Raw genomic sequence first — 23,642 nt, 5'->3', positions numbered from 1 at the left:
AGGGCACATTAACCAATTAGATTGTGGGCATTTTTTGGATCTCCTGGTTTATTAATCAATCAATTCTGTTAAAAATCATTTAAGATACTTATGAGACAAATGGAAATTTGAGCCTGAACATCTAGTGTTTGATATTAAGAAACTAACAATTTTTTTGGGGGGGTGCGGAGAGGGGGAGCTAATATTGGTATAATGGCTTTAAAAATGGATAGAATGCAGTGATGTCTAAAATTTGATAAAAATAAATGGGAGTATGGATGTGGCAGAAACTGCCAAGGTTTTATGCTTGTATGGAGAGATAGGCACCTGGAAGTTTGAGGAAATATTCTATTTCCGTGTTATGCTTCAAATTCTCCATGTTAAAAGTTCAAAAAATATTTAGCCTAAGAATTTAATAAGTAGATGATGAACTGCTATAAATATTCACATACAAAGCAAAACAAGACACAACTTTGGGATTATCTCCATTAATGCTTAAGTAGATGAAGTTGACGGGTGAAATAAATACGGGAATTTAACAAAAATTTTTTTATACACATTCAACATAATATCAATATTTCATGCCATACTGTCCCAGTTTCAATTCAATTTCACAAAAAGCTTAATTACATTTACATAATGATTTCACTGACAGAAAACATGATCACTAAGAATTATAGAACCTCACTGGTTTTAGTCATTACATTGTAGACAAACTTGTAACTTACTAAAAAAAGAAAAAAAACTAAGACTAGCATTATGGTCATGGCTGAAGAAGGCAAACTGAAATAGGCCACTTTTATCAGATACCAACAGCATTCTTCAAAGGAAATCAATTGTGGCTTTGGGCAACCCTCTACTACAAACAATGCTTCCTTTTCCAGGAAGGACACACCTAAAGCATTCTGTAAATATGGAAAATTTCCTATCAAGAAAACATCTGTGTGGTTATAATTTCATGCCAGGCAGTTTGCTCAAATTGGTTAATAAACTAGTGAAGTTATCAACTTTCTATTGAAATTATTAAAATTTTGCTATTATTTTCCCTGGACTGTATAACTCAAAATATTAGACTGGGCTTTCTATTTATTTGCTCCTAACTGAACAACTGAAACCAAACATGTGAAGTTGTCCAGTTCCAAAAAATAATCAATAATAATGCATAACTTCAAAATAGTTACCTTGCATAAAAATCTCCTGAACCTTTTGTTCCTTTACCCAGACTTTGACTTCTTCCTGAAGTTGCGGGTTGTCCCTGAGAACTGGGTTTAGGCTTTCTATGTCGTCCTAGAATTACAGATTAAAAGAAAAAGTCCATGTTATGGTGTCCTAACATTATTACCGATTTTCCCTCCTATATGTTCTAAGGACTGAAGAAAATTCCTTGATCTAAATGTATGCAAAAACACAAATTTACAAGTTATAGTTCATTAGCAATTATGGAACAACAGAGCACAAGAAATTAATCCATGGTAAAATTTGATCCTTGACAACAAGTCCTAAAGGCAAAATTTGAAAATTTACTCATGTGTTTTCTAACTTCAAGTATGGCCTTATATACAAGTCACCTTTTTTAAGAGTTTCACTGTCAGAAGCAATATACAAACCAAATAGCATCAGATCGGCTAAGGTTGGTAGCAAAAGAATCAAGATGAATATTTTATTGACAATACAAATACACAGATGAGTTACCCTCTTCCCATAATGTCTAAAACATTAGTTTTGAATGACAAAAGTCATTATTCCACTATTTTGATTTAAATGTCATTAGTGCTGTTGTACTCAAACTCATCTGACCAGTAACTTCCCTGCTAAAAGTTTTATTTTTTCAAGTGTCAAAGCATCCAGGCAGTTAAAATTACATTATTGATGGTATTATCCTCATAACAGGGTGGAACTAGACACAGAAACAACCGGTTCTCTCCTTGGAGATGTGAATCACACAGTCACATGGTTTCCCACAATCTGTTGGTCCCCCGCTGGACTCTTTGACATTCTGTTCTCTCTCTCTCAAAGCACCTCTGCTGCTCCTGCATTTGAGATCAGCGGCAGGAGCCCTAGAGTAGAGCTGGGAAGAACAACAAAGCAGCACTGTCAATTGGCGGCCCTTTTAAAAGTGGACTGGCAGATCATGGAAACCAGTGAATAGAAAGGAGCTAAGTGAAGGAAATTATATGTGGTAAATCAAAATAATTTGGCAATTTAAAAAAAGCCAAAAGTGGCTGAAAAGCACAAAGAAGGATCCCTAATCAAGCAGGTCACACTTCATTCTTCAACTGTAAAGTTTACCTAAGTAAAGCTTTTCTTTTTCATCTCATCATTGCTTTTAGGGACTATTTTGTATTTTTAGAACAACATGGTGGTAAATACTCTGGTATTTCATTTGTATCTAGCAAACGCAAACAGGTGAAGTAAAGGCCTTTATATTTATCAACTATGTTCCATAGAAAAGATATGGAAATGCTACTTTATGCAGATGGAAATACTAGAGTGAAAAAGTGTCATTTTGGGAAAAAAATGCCCATGACATGTCTTCCTTTTTGTAAAGAAACTTTCTAGCAATCCATTTTCTGCACCCTATGCCCCCCTTTAACAATATATTGCACACTTAGTTATAACCTCATCATTTTAGGAATAAAAAATACCATGGAAGGTTCAGACGCTAACCTTCTTGATGCACGCCAGGTGACAGTCTAGTCTATGATAGACAAAACACAGGAAACTCTATTTTCCAAGGAAAATGATTACCATTTCCAGACAGCTCTGACAGCTATCAAGTTCTTCAAAATATTTCTTATTTTAAAACTTCCATACACATATCCAAGTTTAACTCCTTGGAGTCAAACACTAGCCTAACTGCTTTCCTACCTGATAGTTCTTCAAAACATCTAAATTCTGGTTTCTGTAGACCTGAGTCTTATCTGGTCTAAACACCCACCTTTATTACAACTGCTCTTCTCACTGTTATTCTAGACATTTAACTGGCAACAAGAAGATGGGTACTCGTCTAGAAAACCACATGATCACATGAGTGTCACTGCTCACTTATATCAAGTTTACTATGGTCTATTACTCCCAAACCAATCTACTTACCTAACTACCTACCTACCAATCTTCCTTTCTTCCTTCCCTCCCCCCCCTCCTTTTTTTGGGGTGGGGGGGCGGGATGAGGTATAAACTGCTATTAAAGCATCATGGCAGGGTGGCTCCATAGTGTTGTGTAGTGGTTTGTATGTCTGCTTTACATGAAGAAGGTACTGAGTTCGCACCCCAGGTGGAGCCACAGACCACCGTACCCCAGGTGCACCAAGCATGTGGGAGGAGACGCCCCGCCTTCAGAGATCTTAAGGGGAAACGGCAACATCCATAGGTTAGGGGTGCAAGTAGGGAGGAGGTGAAATAAAGGGGGTGGGGGGGAAGCAGCATGGCATATACTTCGTAGGTAGGTACAGGTATGATTATAAAACCAGTCCTTGTATTAAAATTAAAACTATTGGAAAATAAAATTTATTTGTTTGACATTTATATTTTATTTATTCAACAAGTTCAAATAATGCGCTGTATTTCCAAGATTACTAAAATATAACCAGTATCTTAACAATGACCTATTCAATTTCTAATAAAAAAACATACCATTTAAAACTGATAATTTGAGTCTATTTACTGAAATGACCTTATGAAAGTTCCAATTTCTGTGTATCAATTTCCTCATCTATAAAGCAGAGTTACTAATATCTGCCTCTTTCCATCTTAACATGTTTTTTTAAGATTTTTAAAAAAAATTACCAAAACAAGTTTCTTAAAACTTCCAATTCTGAATTATTCATGCTATTGAAGGACATGAATTACTAAATTAATACCTATGAGAATTATCCCAAAACAACGCCTGGTTATTAAAGTCACATTGTTGCTGAAGTTCTCCTTTGTATATAGTGCTCTGAAAGTTACAGGTATTTCTATTAAGTTGTAGTCATCATTCCCACTGTGAGCCTTTATTTATCATTTATCACAAAAGGACAAATGATCAGATCTTCTAAGAGTTGCCAGCAGGCAGCCAAATGAAGTGTTCCCCTCCCCCGCTCCATATTTACTGATATAATTGTGAAAGTGCTAAAAATCAAATATAAAGCTATAAGGATCTGTAGTTTAAAAATAGCTATAAATATTCACTATCTTTCATAGAATGCAAATGACTAATAAAGAACTTTAGCTGTGCCTCAGAGTTTGAGATAAAAAAACCAACTGCATAGGACTATACTTTTCACTAACTACAGTAGTTACTTACACAAATAATTTTTACATTGAATTTATTTCCCCCAAATAAATCATCTGGATAGCAAATGAATAGCATTCTCTGTGAATATCCTCTCCTCTATACACTGTGTCCAATGTATTATACTGCTAGTTAAACCTTCAGTAATGGGAGGCTATAATTGTAAACAACTAATGGAGAAAATATCGGTATCAGATCTGTTTTACTAGAAACTCATACGGAAAACATGGAAAAATTCTAAACAATGCCTTGAATAATAATATGGGCTATACTGTTTACTTGTGTGCTTTCTTTCTTTGGCAAAAAGAGGTTTAGCTCTAGTTGTAAATTAGTGGGGCACCTTCATATAAATAATAACAAAGAAAAATAGCTAACATGATTGTGCATTTACTATGGCAGATACCATGCTGGGTGGTTTCCATGCATATTAACTTTTGCAACAATTTTGTGAGGCTGAAATTATTATTCCCTATTTATATGTTATACCTAGAGAGGTTCATGGTTATAGTCAGGATATGATGGAGACTATTTGAATCTAGTTCTGTGACTCTAGATCTCAGGCTCTTTTCATTTACACTTTCTTTCTTTAACTAGTACAACAAAAAAGAATAAATAATAAGTTGTTTACTGTCACTTCCTTTCAAAATTTTACACATTACATTATATATGTAAGAGGCAAAAGGTTAATTCATTAAGTCACAATGGGTCTAATACAAAGAATCAAAACAATATCAGGTAGAAGTTATCTTTCTGTAATCTTACATTGGTTATGTGAAATTCCATATGTAGCAACAGTCTAACATTCACCATGCAGTCTTATAATCAGAAAGCATAAAAGATAATCGCTTTGGCAAAGTAACTTATTTGTGACCTCCAAATTCCTAAATGCTGTATTTCCAGATCAACACTGCCCTGAATTACTGTTTGTGATGACCGAATAACAGATTTTTTTAATGATGGAATTGAAAGGAAAAAAAAAAGCATTCTTCAAAATATAAGTTATAATCAGGTTGGAATCTTTACTTTGACAGTGGGACTACTGTACCAACCTAATTTTTCAAGTGATTATCTACTTCATCCTCATTCAAAGGAAAAACATTAACAATTACAAATAGTATTTTTTTAAAGAGCACTAAGATATTCAGATGTGCCTCAAAAAAAAAAAATAGTTTTTTTTCTCTCTCTCACTAGGTTTGATAACAGCAATATTATGACAGTGTTCAAAATACATGTAACACATTTTCTAGGATAATAAGGGAGTTACTTGTCTTACCATAACAAAATCTCCTTACTAGTTCAACAATTATTTTATGTTACACGTAGTCTGGATTTAACTATGGACAGAAGAGCCAGCAGATGCATGAATTAGGTAATAATGTACCAGTTGTTAGTTTCTATCTGGATGATTGAGCTAATTGGCTTAATAATTCTAAGGGATTTGCTGTAAAGTCCTAACTGATGTCTAGATTAGCACTTTTATTATAGGATAGAAGAAATATCACAAAACTAATAGAGAATGACCTAATGCTTACTTTCAAACTGATACTGATGGCTTCGTAATGGAATGATTTTTGCCCCCTGCTATAAAATCTTTGATCTTTGTGGTGACATTTTAAATCCCACTATACAAATTCCTCCATAAACATCATACGTGATTGTATTTTATAAGAGTTATTTAAAAACTATCAGTATCTTGAATGTCAGGGTAGGTGACTGAACATGCTTTGCTACACCATTTTGCCACAGTTGTAATTTAAGTTCATGCTTCAGCAAAACTACAAATGACTGCTTGTCCTTTGATCCCTAGTGTTGCTAGCTAACAGTTAAAAACATGAATGTAAGTCTATGTAGGTCAAGAGTGACACCAAATGCTATCGTACCAATTTCTGTATGTATTAAGAAAGAATATATGTTAGTAATAAGGATTTACTGCGACAGGGAACCTACCTAATTTGAAAGCTACTACAGAGGTCTTCAAGAAACACAACTGTGTAAATCATCTGCAGTTTAAATGCAGCTATCACTGAGGGCTTCTATATATTTTCATGATTTTAATGCAAGAGTTCACAAACTTATCCTATAAAGGGCTAGAGTAAGTAAGTTAGGCTTTATAGGTCATACCATCTCCGTTACAACTGCTCAACTCTGCTACTGTAGCACCAAAAGCAGTCAAACAATACCATAAACAATACGTAAACAAATGAATATGGCTGTGTTCCAATAAACTTTATTTACTGGCATTATATAAAATTTGAATTTCATAGGATGTTCAGGTGCCATGTCATATTATTCTTTTGGGTTTTCTTCAATTGTTTAAAAATTAAGTCTTTATAAAGAACGTGAGGCAGGATGGATTTGATCTGTGGTTATAGTTTGCCCATCCATGATTTAAAACAAGAACATTTAACTACTGGTACAAAGCAAGATTAAATCAATGCAATGTAATACAATTTGATAGCTAATTACTACAAACTTCATTTCCATAAATGGTTGAATTATATATATTCATGAGCATAGAAAATGAAACCAATTACCAAATCCTTTTTATTTAATAATTAAAGAAAAAAATAATTTAAGATACATCATTTTTTAAGGCTTCCACAAGTAAATTGAGTTTTCCCAATACATTCCTATACCATTTTAACCTTCCAAATATAATAATGTACTTGACTGTAGCATGGAAAAATTTGAAAGATAAGATTTACTCCCCTAAGGTCAATGAGAATTATGTTCATTTTATACAGAGGTTAAACCATTTACTTCTCTGGACTCCATAGAAGAGTACAAATAGGTACATGCATCGAAAAAGAAGAAACTTTCTAAAGATACTGCTCCAAAATTAATTGTATGTTTTACATATCTGATTTATTAAGAACACTAGAGATTAAGTTTTAAACTTCTCTACATATATAATCTTTTAAAGACAAACATATTTAAAATTTTTACATAAAAAATGGCGACATAAGTTCTGTATATACGCAATTTCATAATTCCTGGTGGATTTTGGTGAATTTAGAAGCCAGAAATTTAAACTATGATTTAACCAAAGCAATAGAATTCTTTTTTCATTCATGTAATGAAGCTAGAGAATGTGATACATGCTTATTCTGTCTAAATTATATACATTTTGAAACCACACGAGAAAAATGTAATTTCTTAATAGAAATAATGTAAATAAGTCAATACTATGAAATACTATTAATGGAAATAGTTCTAGAAAATGGGAGTGAAAAGGCCCAGAAAATTTTAATTATGTTTAGGTCTATTTTTATTGGTTAAAAAATGATTCAGTTGTACAAGGGAAAATGGCAAAGTCCAACGTTTCAATTTTTTGTAATTATATTAAATACATGCTTTCAAATAATATTCTCAGCATTAGAATTTTATTTAGAAACACAAATAGAAAAAAGTAAAGTGGTGAATGACACTGACCCCATGTGAATCTAAACAAAGCAATTTTCACTCAATGGTTTAAAAAAAATCAGAAATATTTTTGGTGTATTATATTTTCCCTAAAAATAATATTGCCTTAAGTATCTTCATCAGACATTGTGGTCTAAAGGCAGTTGATACCTTTATGATACCTTTAAGTGTTATAAGACAATACCTAGCAAGTCAATGAGCATGTCATTTTAAATTTGTCCATGCATAAAATAAAATCACCATAGTCTCCCCACATTTTTCATGTTTCCAATACCATCCAATTTCATAGTATCAACACTTAATCATAAGAACAGAAAAACATTAATTAAATTATCTAATATCAATAAGGCTCTACAAACAGGTTTCTAGAGATATTTTGTCCTTTTCATAAAATAAGAACTGTAAATACAGTTGGAGCTTTGAGTTAATGCATAGTGCTAGTTTATAGGATTATGTGTGTGTGTGTATACGTATGGTATACATAAACTCTCTGGTTAGAAGTTATGATAGAAAACAGTACTTTCTCCACATAAAGCTAATTTAACTATCTCTGTTATGGGAAGATAAAAATTAATGATCTCATTTATACTGTCTCCTAAGGAATACAGATATTAAAAACAACAACAAAAACAAACAAAAGAAAACAGTACAGGGAAAGATGCAAACAAGGAGACAAATATAGAGTGATTGTATCACATCCTGAAAAAGAAAACAATCAGAGTTGAAGAGAAAGAAAATGTCAACACCATCTCCTGCCTAAAAATTGTCTCCAAATACTACTGGGAGAAATGATCAATAGTTTTCAAATTATTTTACCTAATATTTTCTAGTACATAGCTATGTTATTTCTAAAATGTTTCTAACATAATTCTGAATCTATATTGTCAATTTTAGTGACTTGATTCTTCACAGTACATAATAAAACCTAAAATTTTCCAATGTATATCACTGCTAAAATTTTAAGTTTTAGGCAGAATTTTAAATTATTATACTTATTTAGGAATTACTTGATTCCCCGTATAAAAACCAAACATCAGTATTTTAGGGTCAAGAGAGTTGGAGATTTTATGTATCCACACTAAAAACCAAAAAACTACGCAAAACTTGTAATGAACATGAATCAGAAGTAAGCTGGTATACAGGATTCACTCACAACCTTGTGACTTTTTTTTTTTTAGAGAACAAAACTAACTTCAATGGCAGTTAGCTTTATTTTTTAAAAAGAGCAAGATTTAGAACCAATGACCTGTTACAAATTAGTCTGGGTGGCTTTAGGAAGTTCTTTGGAAACACAATCAAAGGCACTGACTGGTTGCAGAAATCAGCAAGCAAGCCTGAGGTCAGCAACGAATCTAGAGGTGGGGCCCTATGCTGTGGATTACAGAGCATACATAGAACAAAGAGAGACTACATTTACTTATATATTATACTTATATATATTTATTTATATTAAGGACTTAACTTTTATACTGCTTCTTCTAAGGTCTTTTTGCCATAATCTTTAACAACCATCTGGTCAATATATATATTAACTATAAAATGAAGGCATCAACCTTCAAGAATATCTCCTTTCTGATGCTGTCCTAATTAAAATAACCTACCAACCTTTCTATATTGTTTTATTTACCACATCTCATGGTTCCTAGTTTCAGAAAATCAATTTTATGAAGCACATATTAAAAAAAATAAATAAAACAACTGTATTTGGTCCTTTGAAATAAACTGGCCATTATATAGCCATCTAAGTATTTAAGGAATCTCTCCTTGAAACTTCCATTTGGTATTACTTGCCATTATTTATATCATAAATAACTAAAATGGAAATGGTTAAGATTAATTTAAGAGAGGTGTATCATGGAAAATTATGAAAGCAGTGAAAGTTTTCTAAAATTTTAAAAAAAGTCTCAAGATTTTAAATTTCATGAATAGTTACAGTTCTGTGAGGTCTCTCTGGACTCCTGACTTCTCATATTTATACAAACTGAAATATAAGATGAAACCACATCCCTATATTATTTGCATTATATACACATTCGTTGTTGGATGAATTTCAAAGCTCATTTTCTTTGGAAAAAAAAAAAATTCCTCTGTTCAAATATTTGGCCATCCTTAATTATTGAGAACTTAAACGTTATTGTAAATGTCATATGAAGTGAGAAAGGTTCTAACTACAATGATGTTTACTTCCATTGAATATTTTAAGTTATTCTCTCTCCTAGCTAATTTTGACAACATTCTGATTTGGAAAAGTGACTATGGCCTGAAGGCTTTCACCAAAAGTTATCAATACAAAAGAAAAAACAAAACCAAAACTGTATAGTTAATTTAATCCGAACTCAGTAATGATTACCATAATTTTAGTTAATTATCTATAGCTAAAAATATGTCCAATTAATATATATAAATTAAAATATGCTCAATGGAACATTACTTTTCAAACACTTCTCAGCATATTAATAATCTGTATTATTTTGCAAATTGGTCTGATCTGTAATGAATTTTCCATCCATCTATGAATGTCTAACTCATTGTTTAAGACTTAAGCCAATTTTAAATATTCATGCATTTTGTTGCAGTAATCTTACAAAAATTTATTCTAAGGAAATGCAAAATGCAGACAAAATTAACATAAATATTTACCACAGCACTTGAAATAGGGGAAAAGATCAAACACCTAAATGCCAGACATTAGGCAATAGATAAAAGATGGTACTTCTATCTTGGGAATTAGTATAGTGTCATCAACATGATTTTTAGTAACATGCAAAAAAAGCTGATGTAAAGTTAAGCTCCCAAAACAAAATCATCTAAGTGAGAGAGCAATACATTTTTTATGTAATGAGATGGAGAGTAAATATTTTAGGGCTTTAAAGGCAATATTCCATTACCCAAGTCTATCATTTTAGCATAAAAAGGAACCATAGATAAACACATGCATATGGATTTACTCTGATAAAACTTTATTTGTGGACTTTAATTCATATAATTTTAACATGCCACGAAATATTATTCTTTTGATATTTTGGCTCAACAGCTTAGAAATGTACCACTCTAAGTTTGCAAGCAGTACAAATCAGGCAATAGGTCAGATTTGGCCTGTGGGCTATAGTTTGCTGACGACAGATTTAAATGATCATTAAATATATTAAAAAAAAACAATTCCACACATACACAAAAAGCCTGGAAGGAAATTTGTCAAAATTTTTAATGGTAGTTTTCTCTTGGTAATAGAGTCCTGGGTAAATATTATGCTTCTTCTTCTAATTTTTCTGTATTTTTATAAAGACCATATGTTAATAAAATAAGAAAAAATAATCCAAAAATCAAGGGAAAAAAGACAAATTCTTAACTAAATCTTTTCTAAAAGATGAACTTTGGACAATTATTTGCTATATCGTCTGTGTTTTCTGTCTTGAAGATACTCCTATCTTCACATCCCATTGTATTACAATTTTCCTTGACTTTACCAAGCATTTTGAAGTGCTTAATTCTAATTTGTCTTTTTATTTCAATTGTCTAGAATTTATTAACCAGGTAATCAATAAGTCAAAAAAATTTCACTGGTTGAATCGAGTGATTTCACAAGGGTATTATTCAAAAGTACTTTCTTAAAAAAACAAAAATAAAATTAGATAGTTCCAAACTGGAAAAAATACTGTAATTATCATAATAAGTATTGTCCTTCAAATGTAAAAAGCTTACACATTATAAGGAATACCACCCAAATATACATAAGGGTTATGACAAAAAGGTATGTCACAAAAAAATGAGAAAAACTGGAAAAAAAAGTCCTATTTCACCATTATTAAAGAACCACAAAAGTTAAATGTATTACAGTTTTTTTGGTTAATCAAAGTGGGAAACTTAAAAATTTATACCAGTGTTGGCGTGGCAAAAATTAAGGCATACTCAAACACTATTGGAAGAAGAAAAACTTTCCTGCAAGGCAGTTTGACCATACATGAAAAAATGTGGTTTCTATAATTCAAATTATCTTATAAGGACATAGAGAAAAATAAGTGAATGACATCAGTAAAACAAGGAAGTAATGTTGGTTCATTTATTTTTTTTGTGTTACTCGTATGAGTAGCTGAATTCTAAATATACAAATAAACCTTAACACAGTAGACACAATACCCAAACATTCCACTTTGTTCTTAGTTTAATGTAACTGCATGCTGACTCAGAAGTTCATGTGGATTAGATTGCCTCAATCTTATTTTGCTTTTGATTCCTTAATTCAATAATCTCAATTCTTCTGTAACTATTAATAACAAATAACCTTCACCTTTTTCTTAAAGGTAAAGCAATATATTTATCTAACTTTATTTAATAGAAATACAACATGTCTTCTTAAAGTCTACTAGTATTTTATAGGATTATTGTTTAACAAGAGTACATTAGTACTCTTGTTAAAAATTTGCATAAGCTTTGAATAATGTACTCTAACATTTTTCTCAAAATCTTTGTCATTGTAGCGTGAAATTTTGTAGAATATGAGGTTTTTTCATGTATAGCTACGTTTGTATCTTAAATACATACTCTTTCACCCACAAACTAACTTTCAAGAATCTAAGGTAATAAATGGAAAACCAAAACAAATAATGTATGTACAATAATGGTTTCCATGTGTTTTAAAACAGAGAAAAGGTTTTTTTGAGTTGCTCATATGCCCACCAATAGGATACAATAGAGCCAGTAAAAATGTTATGTAGATACATGTTTGCTAATGACAGACAAAGAGAAAAAAATTACAGAAGAGTGATGTGTTTCATACTATTTTCCTTAGTTATACATTAAAGTCCATCTGAAGAAACTTAGTTTCAATAACAAGAACAGTACAAATCTCATAGTTAAGTATAATGAACAACTTAGCTAGTTTAGAAATTTTGTTGATACTGATAAGCTTGAAAATACTTTTTACATTCTCTTAATATCCTTATTTATATCAACTTCTTGCATAATTTTACAAAAATCACCAAAAAATGAAAATAACATGTTGCTACTTAAGTTTTTAGTTAATAAAAACAGTTAAAAGAATGTTACTTAATGTAATTCTATTAATATGTCATTGATTATACCAAGTATGATTCAACTAAATGAATGTCCTATTAAAAAAAAGAGCTCTATTTTTAAAAATAAAAATCTTTAATTCTATCAAACATTGCTTGATAAACATTAGGTCATAAAACTCACATTTCACTGACCTAGAAGAAATACTTTTTTTTATTAAGAGATTGTGGTACAAAGAAACACTTTACTATGCATTTGATGGTGAACTTTTGAGGAAAAAAATAACACACGTAAGCAATTGGATTATTAGAAAAGATCATTTAGAAAGCACTATGCAAACAAAATAGATCATATTTTATAATCCCTTAAAAAACTTGATGCAGCATTTCAGATATTGTACTTGAGGATTAAATGCCTATTTTTCTAAGTATTTTTTGCCAATAGAGCAATTTAAGAAAACCAGTGTGGTGAACACAAAACCAAACTTCACCAGTTCCCAATTATTCACAGAGAAAATAATTATCCTTGACCAGCTGCCCCTTCACTGTTACAAAGTTCATCTCTATATTGTGACCCCTGAAAAAAACACATTTAATATTCAGGCTTTGTAACTTAACTCAAATGAAGCTAGTATGATGAAAGTCATATCTTCCAGCCCACAAAACAATACAAAACCAAAACCAAAATCTGAAGACTCTAGATTGCTGACATTACTACTCTTTAATCATCCTAGATGAGGAGTAGTTATTCTTAGGTTTCGACATAGCTTAAATATATCCTAAATTAACTGTATGATTTATGGAACGAATCTTTTTTCAGCCTTTAAAAAATATCTATTCAAGAGTAAGCATATTACTTTAGTGTAAACAATAATATTTTTTAATTGACAGAAGAGAAGCAAAGCACTTTTGCATATATTAACTTCATTTAATCCTAACAACTCCCTTTGCTAGTTTGATATTATTCTCTCCACTTTACAGATGAAGAAACACTCAAAGATTAGGTAATTTACCCTCAATCACATGGCTGGAAGGCAAATTAGCAAGGATCTGCCTAATGTCAAAGCCCTTCTCACATACCTTTTACCAATCCTTGCACTTAATCAAAATTTTGAATACTCTTTGCTGGGAATTCAGTAATTTTCTTGTATTAGTAACATGATCACATAAAGTGAAAGGAAACCCAATTGACCAAATGATTTTATTTTAAAATACAGAAAACAATGTTTGCTAAATTAAAATAGGTGCACAGAATATGGTACTCCAAGATTTGGAATGGATATCAGAAAACACCAGATTCCGTAATTTATCAGATCAAATCATCAAAAAGTATTTTGGAACAGGATATACATGCCCTATTACATAAATCATAGGAGATGGACTATGTATCTTGCTATGTATCTTTTATTCGTTGTTATATCAAGGTTAAATAAAAAGCTAACTAGATTATTTTTATTATATTAATTAAAAATAATTACCATTTGGGTTTCTTTACTAATCTTCCAACTGAAATCAACCTTTCCAAAAAAAAAAAAAAAATACTCTCATGAATAAACTTTATGCAGACCAACAATATTTCTGCATTTTTAATATACAACTTGCTAAGAGTCATTGGTATACGACTCTCTCTTCTCAACTACCACAGAGCAAAAATCAAAACAATTAACTAAAACTTTTAAAACCACTTGAAGGAAAATGTGTTTCCTTCTCAAGCCACATGTCAATATTCTTTGTGATACCCTTAATAATAGTTTTGAACTTTTTATGGCAGTTCAAAAGTCTGGAAGGCAATTTTTCTTTCAAGCTATTTATCGGCATGGTTTTTACACAGTTGAGTCATCATGAGTTCAACCTACTGAGTCACCTGCTTACAGCATCTGCCAACCACAATTTACTAACTGCAGCTTCCTCAAACTTACAACTGAACAAACTTAGGAAGGCCCGGGAACTGCTTAATGTTTTCTAAAGTAGCAACTCAAAATATTCTTTCAGAACAGCCAAAGTTTAAAAAAATAAAACAAAAAAATAACTCCCTTGCCCTGGATGAGCACTCCACCTGTGGCAGTCTTGCCCTATGCTGTTCCCCCACTGCTAAGGGGAGAGGGAGAGAGTTCAACCTAAGAAGGAAATAAAATTATATGCTTACTTATTTTTTTGGAAAGTATTCTAAAAATAATTCCTAGGTAAAAACATATACTGAGCAATTGTGTCAGTAATTATCCTGATTATAGAGTTAACGTTTATTTTTAAAAATATTTTAAAAATATAAAATGCAAAGGATATAATTTTAAAATTAATATCAGCCCACATATTTTGGGGGCTGATTTCATTATTTTTGGTATATTAATTATCATAACCTGGTAAACTTGAAGTATTGTATCAACACGATCTAGTGCAAACGGAAAAAATCAACAAGTACTATAACCTGAAAAACTTGGATCTGCCAGGTGATTTAGTCTTTTTTATGACTCTTATTTAAGTCTCTCTGGTTCTATTCACTGAAATGTATGTATAGCAGATGCAAATAGATAAGGAATGGATTTAGTTATTCAGAAAAACGGAGTGAGTTAAAATCACAACTCTAAAGTATCGTAATCCAAGAACATCTTAATTACCTAGTACTGTTAAGATAATATGCACAATATACTTCATAATGATTTTCAATCATTGTTTTGCTATCCTTAAAAATATAAGTTTAACTTATCTAGAACATCTAATTTGAAAAAAAGGGAAGAGAACATAAACTGAATGAGGTATATTAAATGCTTATTATAGTTTGTCTACAAAAAAAGGAGTGTTTTAAAGATGACTGATTTATAGAAATAAAATTTATCAAAATCCTACTAATTCTAAATGAAAATATTTCTAGAGTTCCTTCATTAAATAACATACTAAACACAATTTTAGCTTTTCATCAAAACTCATGGTTATCATCATTAAATTTGATTACTATATTATGGTACAATCATAAATATTGATCTATGTAAAGTTCCTGCTTCTATACCAAACTGTCCCAGAAACACAAAGTTTGATTTATAACTTTGTGCTGTCAAGCTCCCAATCTACCATCATCATATTTTAAAAAAATTCTCCTTTTGGCTTCTCATATGCTATGGTAGAAGAAAACAGATTAGACAGCTTGTTGGAATTATGTTTGAAATAGTCTTTGAGTGTGGGGCTAAGAGGCTCTCTGATGAGTAAAATATACATTTCATTCAACAAGATTTTGAACACCAGATGTCAATTACTGTGTCAAGAGACTGGCAATACATGAGTTTCTGCCCTTGAGGATCTCAGCCTTTTGGAACAGAGACTAACACACAAATCAATGCAACACAGATTAAACAGAGTTTTAATCGGATACTCCTTCTCAAAGTTGTCTACCGTGACCACCCTATTTAATAGGCTAACCTGACTCTCCCCTCTCTCCATTCCTAATTGTACTAACTTTGCTTTACTATTCCCTTTTGTCCTAGCAGTAATTAAACTGTCTACTATACTGTACCACTTACTCATTATTATGTTTATTATCTACTGTGCCTGCTCTAGAATTTAAACTTCAAGAGGGCTGGAAATATTGTCTGAACAGTGCCTGGCACACAGAAGATGCTAAATAAACAGTTGTTAAATGAATAACAGTATGGCAAGGAAGTCTGGACTAGAGTTATAGATTCGAAAGATAGAGTTTTAAATGAAGTGAAAGCACTAGAAATATGACACTGCTTAGGGTGACTAGTGAATGAAATGAGAAGATACCAAAAAGGAAGAATTGTGGAAAAAGCACCCAACATTAAAACTAGACAGAAATAACAGTCAGCAAAGAGAATTAATAGAGTAGAAAAGCCTGAATAGAGATGTCATATAAGCAATAAGAATAAAGAATTTCCAAGACAGGGATCTACTGTGTTAAATGCAAAGGTTCAGTAGGATAGAAATGGAGACTGGAATAATATACTTGATAAGTGATTCTTAGTGATCTTATCATCAGTTTTGTGGAAGTTAAGGCAGAAGCCAGGCTGCAACAATTAAAGATTGGAAGGCAAGAAAATATAGATATAAAAGGTCAGATTATATTTCTAATAAATCTGTCTATGAAGGTAAGAAGTGAAGAAAGGCAGTAACTAGAATGGGCATGATGGAGAACCTTTTTATTTTAGAACGCAGATAATCGAGTTTATTTACAATGATTTTATGTATGGTAAATGAATTCCAGAGCACAAGGACAGGGATAAACTTTTTAAAATAGAAGGCAGAGAGAGGAACAATTCCAAAACTATTAAACACAAAAACTGAATGAGTATATCCCACTAGGGATACATACTAAAGATAAAAACTGTAACAAAAAAAATATTTTAGACTGTTTTCAGCAATTATACTGTTGGTGCTAATGTTATCGTTATTCTGATAGTTGCACAATGTAGGACAAAGCAAATTAGTAAACGTAATATTCTAATTCTTTTATTCCTGATGTTGCTGAGAACTTGTAACTTTTGAGAGCATGAGTACTGTAAATAATTAGAACTGACTAAATGTGTAAATACTTTTAAAATGTATGCACGTGTATACACAAACATAACGAGAAACGTTTAGAGATGAAATAATATGGTATGTGAATACTAGCCATGCATTGTGAAAGCTGGATGATAGGTACACGGGAATTCATTTTACTATTCTGTGTCTGTATGTTTTAAATTACATGGTGGGTGGGTGGGGGTAGTTTTATCACATTACTCTTCTGCTCAAAACCCTCCAAAGGCTTCCATTCAAATCTTAATCATAACAACAACAACAACAACAAAAAGTCTATTATAATAGTCTATAAAGCCCTGCTTATTTACCTTTATTTCCTTTTTAACTTCATTTTCTAGTAATCTCCACATAGCTGTTTCCTTGCTATTCTTTAAATGCTTTCATTTGAGGGCTTTTCCATTTTTCTGTTTCAACTAACATTTTCAACCCGATTTTATTTTTCTCTGTAGCACTTATGGTCTAATATACTACAATAGTTACTTTTTGTCTCTCTCTTCTCACTAGAAGGTAAACTATATGAAGGCAGGGAATTTTTTCTTTTGTTTTGTTCATGGCTATACCTTGAGTACTTAGAAATTGTGCCCAGGACATAGCAAGTGCCCAATAAATATTTGTAAAATTGTATTAGTCATAGAAAAAAAGGGACACATCTCTGAGACAAGAAAAAAGGTGATAAAGGTACAAAAATAGGTATAAGGACAGGAAGTTAAGGGGGTTCCTGCTTGTAACCTCAATTTCCTCTGTGCTGCAGTGGAAAGGCTGTCTACTAAGAGTAAAAGAGGAAATTGAGTAGTGAGAATTTGGAATAACTGCTTTAGGAAATGGAAGCTCAAAAGAAGCATAGAAAAGGATGACAACTGGTACTAAACTAAAGGCTCCGCAGAGATTGGAGACAATACAATGACACCGAAATACATTAATGTAATTTTTTCCTGCTGTGTTAGGCATTTAGGGCAAGGCTTTCCAAAAGAATTTTCTGCATAATGGAAATGTTATATATATCTGCACTATCCCACACGTTTATCTGAGTATTTGAAATGTGGCTGGTATGACTGAGTAACTAAAATTTAAAACTGTACCTAACTTAAATTTAAATAGCCATGTGACTAGTGGCTACCAATAATGTGCAGTGCATTTTTAGGGTATAAAAAGAGAGAAGCTGCAAGACTGTTCAAAGATAAGAACTTAAAAAGGTAAATATGACAGAAAGACACACACAATGGACTTAAGGTGCTGGTAAGAATGGTTGAAATAACATACCACAGAAAAGGCATCTTGACTGGGAAAAAATACACAATGGAAAGAAAACCAGAAAAGTGTAGGAAATTTACCAATTATGTGACCCACTAGTGAGGTGGTAAATCTGTGAATGGCATCTATTTTATCTGCTCAAGGTCTACAAAACAACTACTTCTAATGGACTTCTTGGAAGCACACGTATCATGAACTGAGACTTATCTACCCAACTAGATCTATTTATTTTCTGAATTCCTACCATATTCATTCTCTTTATCACAAAAATTTTATAGGGCACAAACCTCTTTCATATATATTATCTCAGACAATGGCAACACTATCGTGAGGCAGGTATTACATACCCAATTTTATAGATGAAAAAATAAAACAATTGTTAAGTGGTTATATGCCATATCCGAAACTTCAGACTATAAGCAGTAGGGCAGGACTCGGCATCTGAGTAGAAGATGGTTTGTTGTTTTACTATCATATTCTGATACCTTTAATAGATGTAAACTTTTGCCTACCCCAAAATTCCCTAAGAAGATACATTTTATATATCTGCATGAATGGATATGATTAGATACCTTAAAAGAGAATCTCAAAACGTGGCAACTTATTCTTTAACGGTTGGGTGCTGATTTTGGTTCTTCTCTCCATATTTTAAAATTAGATTAGTTTGTAAACTATTTGATTTTAATAATATTAACACTAAATCAGACACTCTAAAGTCCTTGGAGTTCTGGGGCTAAAGGCAGAGGTACTCAAGTTGTGCCATTATCCAATTTGAATTTATAAAAAATTAAGTACAAATATGTATATTTATACCTATTTGTGGAACAAGGCAGAATGCGCAAGAGATACTTTGGAAGTAATCAAGCCCAATAAAAACAAATCAGTAGTTCAGACCTCTCTTTAACAGTACTGGTAGTGAACATCATTAAATATACACTTTTGGCCAGAGCAAAGCCTCAAAGTCCTTCAAAACACTAACATGCCAGTCAGATGATACCACCTGAAACAAGTTTGCTCGACTGATATAACATACATGCAATAAACACTAAGAAAAATTCTCAACAACAGGCTTTGTTAAGCACTAGCAGGAATTATTAGTATGAGATGGAACTTAATTCCTTGAAAATGGGAGTGGATGTGGGAGAAACAGAATAAAAACCATCCTTTTGAGGTGCTTCACATACACATTGTGTTATAAAAGTTCACATACTGAATAATGTCTTAAAGATGTACATGAGCAGATCTTATACATCCAGATTTATTTGTCCCTATTATACAGAATTTTCTACTTCCAAAAATGTTTATTACATAAATGAAAGATGGAAGTTATTAATTGGGAACAAGAACACATTCTTTCCATGTAAAATATCTGACTCTCAGGCAAAGAACATCTAGAAAAGCATTGGAATTTTTAAAAAGTCCTTTATACCACTTACAGATGTTAGACATATAGGTATCCCAATTTTAGAGCAAATATGATAGAAACATATTACTCCATCACAATTAAATAACCTTTATCAAATAACTAGGTCTAAAGATCTCAGAGAATGTGAATGATAGAAAAACTTGATCTGGAATTAGAACGGATTGGTAGGGGATCATGGGTAGCCAGGAGAAAACATCACAGTATTGAGACTCAAGAGGAAGCAGAACTATGGCAACATTCAGAAAGGAATGACAGATACTTTCTCTCATGTAGGGTGCTGGAAGCACCTGGTAGGCCACTGTGTGCTGACCACTTCTGAGCAGATTTAACAGGACTGTTTTAAAGGCTTTCACTTTTTCAGTTGTCTTAATCTACAGTCCAATAGCTCTAAATAAAGTGGGGTGCATTGGAAATGTGTGGGGATGTTTTTTCTATTAACATAATGCCTGGGAAGAGGGCTATAGGCATTTAACTGTGCCAAAGCCAAAGATGCCTACCAACCTACAAAGCAAAGAACGAGTATCAATAGTACCTGTGACTGTTAATTTTGTGTGTTAATTTTGCTAGTCTATGGTACTCAAGTTTGGTCAAACACCAGTTTACATGTTGCTGTGAAAATATTTTTCAGATGTGATTAACATTTCAATCAACAGACTTCGAGTAAAACAGATTACTCTCCTTTATGTGCCTGGGCTTCATCCAATCAGTTGAAGGACTTAAGAAAAAAGAATGAGACCCTCCAATGAGGCAAGAATTCTGTCTGCAGACAGCCTTCAGACTCACCAGAATTTCCAGATTGCTGCCCTGCCCTGTGAATTTCACATCTGTCAGCATCCCAAATTGCATGAGTCAATTCCTTAGAATACCTCCCCCACACATCACCACCACTACTATCCCTTTCAACACTAATGCGTGCATGCGCATGCACGTGCACACACACACCTTACCGGTTTTGTTTCTTGGAAGAATCCTAATATATCACTGAGAAACACTATTAGCTTTCCTAATCTTTTTATCATCTTCCAAACCCTTGTCTTTTGAGAAAATATAAAACCAAGAAAACCAGACAAATATCCAGTATTATTGCATAAGGTGATTCCCAAGTGCACAAAACTATGAATATACCTCTATTTTAGAACTTTTGGCATGTTGCTATAATTATATTTATGTCTGTCCCCTGAGCTGAAAGAGAATCAAGTATTTTATCTGTCCTTACATTCTCAATATCTAACAAAGTGACTGGCACATAGCAATAAATAAATGACTATATTATAGTTAAACAATCACTGGATCTTTTTTCCTTAAAAACATACCTTCTCTAAAAGGCAGGCAGGTGCCTGCCTAATAATTTACATGACAGGAGTTACATTCCAAAGACTGGCCAAGTGCTTCAGAAAATTTCAACAATTAGGCAGAACAGTATACTTTAATATGATTTATGTTTAGAGTTAACACTCATTTGGACAAATTATGTAGTTGTAGAAATGTGAGATAAAATGGTATTCCAAGTAATTAAAACAGTGTCGTGCCAGCATAAGGACAGACATATAGACAAGGAGAATAGAGAGCCCAGAAATAAATTCTAGTATAAATTGTCAAGTGATTTTCAACAAGGGTACCAAGACTATTCAGTGGGGAAAATACAAGACTTTTTAACAAATGGTGTTAGAAACTTGGATATCCACATAAAAAGTAATTAAGATAGAGCCTTACCTTATATATACCATTATAGTAAAAATTAACTAAAAGTGGGTCAGAAGCTTAAACATAAGATCTAAAACTATAAAACTCTTAGGGGAAATTTTTTATGACTTTGAAGTTGGTAATAATTTCTCAGTTATGATAGCAAAAGCATAGGCAACAAAAGGTAAAATAGGTAAATTGGACTTGATCAAAATTTAAAACCATAAAAAAAAAACTATTAAAAAAAAATCCAAAATGGGAGAAAATATTTGCAAAACATTTATCTGATAAGGGATTGATAAAATTCCTAAACTCAACAACAAAAAACAATCCACCCAACTCAAAATGGGCAAGTGACTTTATATCCATTAGGATGGATATTATTAAGGAAATGGAAAATAACAAATATTCTCAGATATGGAGGAACTGGAATATTGTTGGTGGAAATGTAAAATGGTGAAGACGCTATAGAAAAGAGTTTGGCTGTTCCTCAGAAAGTAAAACACAAATTTCCATATGCTCCAGCAATTCCATTCTCAGGTATATTACCCATAAGAATTGAAAAGCAAGACTCAAACAGACATTTGTATATCAATGTTCATAGCAGTCTTGTTTACAATAGCTGAGAGGTGGAAACAAACCAAATGTCCCTCAATGGATGGATAAACAAAATGTGGTATATACATAAAAAGGAATATTATTCAGCCATAAAAAGCAATGAAATTCTGATACAACATGGATTAAATTTAAAGACATTATATTAAGTAAAATAAGTGAGTCCAAAAATAAAAGGGGGGAGGGGAAATATTGTATAATTCTATTTATATGAGATATCTCGAATACACAAAGAAAGTTTAGATCAAGAAAATACCACAGAGCCTACTAGGGGCTGGTGAGAGGAGGGTATTGAGAAACAGGGAGGTATTGTTTATGAACACAGAGTTTCTGTTTGGGATGATGAAAAAGTTCTGAACATGGATCGTGGTATTGGCTGTACAACATTATAAATGTAATTAATGCTACTGAATTGATACTTAAATGGTTAAAGTGAGTTTTACTGTTTGCTTTTTTTAAATATTCCCTATTCCATGAGGTCGAGGTCACTAAGGTGCCTGACCCAACTAAAAATGGTTAAAAAGCCTCCTTGTCATCACCATTCCACCTTCACAGGAAAGGTATTCAACACACATTCTACTTATTCCTCTGAGTTCATGTACTTAACCAGCCCTGCTGTCCTAGTGGGTTAGCTAATTTATTCCTTCTACGACAATTCAGGAGTCACCCATTCTAAGACTAAAGGTATACTCGCTGTATCTCTCCCACAACCAGGGTGGATTCTTTATACCTCCCCGATGCCTTCTACTTGACTACATTTTGCCTATATTTACATTTATATTTTTTTATTTGAGTTTCCTCCATGAGCTTATCAGCTCTATGAAGGCAGGGTATTTGTCATCCTGAATAAAACACAACAGACCCTCAAATAATTGAATAAACAGCCCCCAATCATTATTATTTATTGGTTAAGGACTAATGCTGTTTTGCCTTTAGCCTGAAGTCTAGGAAGACTTAGAATTCAGAGACAATCCTTTTGGCAAGAGGCCAAAAGAATTTCATTTTCAAGTAATTATTTTTCAATTTTAACTCTGAGAAAATTTAGGACTTCAAGATACATATATGCACGACAGAAAAAAAAAAAAAAAAAAAAACCCAAAACTAGGCATCCGAGAAAATAGGGAGACTGCAAAACATCTTCATCTGTTTGGATTCTCTGCCTAAGGAACAAATAAATCTGAAAATGACACACAGATTTGGAGTACAGCTTGCTGCCAGTGTTTGAAACGTCTAGGGAAATTGTGCAGCCAATAAAATTAAGGGGAAAAAAAATTAATCTTATATTGAGGAAAGTGTCAACTCTAAGAAAAATAAAGTGCCAAACAAAAGCAAATAAGAGATGCTTCCCATTTGATGGCTCACAAAGGAAGGGTGGTATAATAGAAATAATCTAAATAATCTTAAAATCTAAAGTTTCTGGTTCAAGTTCTGTTTAGGCTACCACTAATTG

General features: G+C 32.3%; 1 protein-coding gene across 9 annotated transcripts in view; it reads right to left on the bottom strand.

Moving 5' to 3' along the window:
- Positions 1-23,642, bottom strand: part of JMJD1C (jumonji domain containing 1C) — a 302,235-nt gene that overhangs the window by 44,225 nt on the left and 234,368 nt on the right. For 7 of the 9 annotated variants that reach the window (XM_025049371.1, XM_025049373.1, XM_025049365.1 and 4 more), the window contains one exon: positions 1,161-1,266. In XM_025049371.1, coding sequence (XP_024905139.1) covers positions 1,161-1,167 — 7 coding nt within the window. In that variant the 5' untranslated portion in view covers positions 1,168-1,266. Of the gene's footprint in view, positions 1-1,160; positions 1,267-1,841; positions 2,048-23,642 lie in introns of all 9 variants that reach the window. The other 2 variants (XM_025049369.1, XM_025049367.1) reach the window with 1 other exon arrangement.

Source organism: Pteropus alecto, unplaced genomic scaffold, assembly GCF_000325575.1.
Source record: "Pteropus alecto unplaced genomic scaffold, ASM32557v1 scaffold155, whole genome shotgun sequence".
Taxonomy (NCBI): domain Eukaryota; kingdom Metazoa; phylum Chordata; class Mammalia; order Chiroptera; family Pteropodidae; genus Pteropus; species Pteropus alecto.
This window is presented reverse-complemented; position numbering and strand designations above follow the sequence as displayed.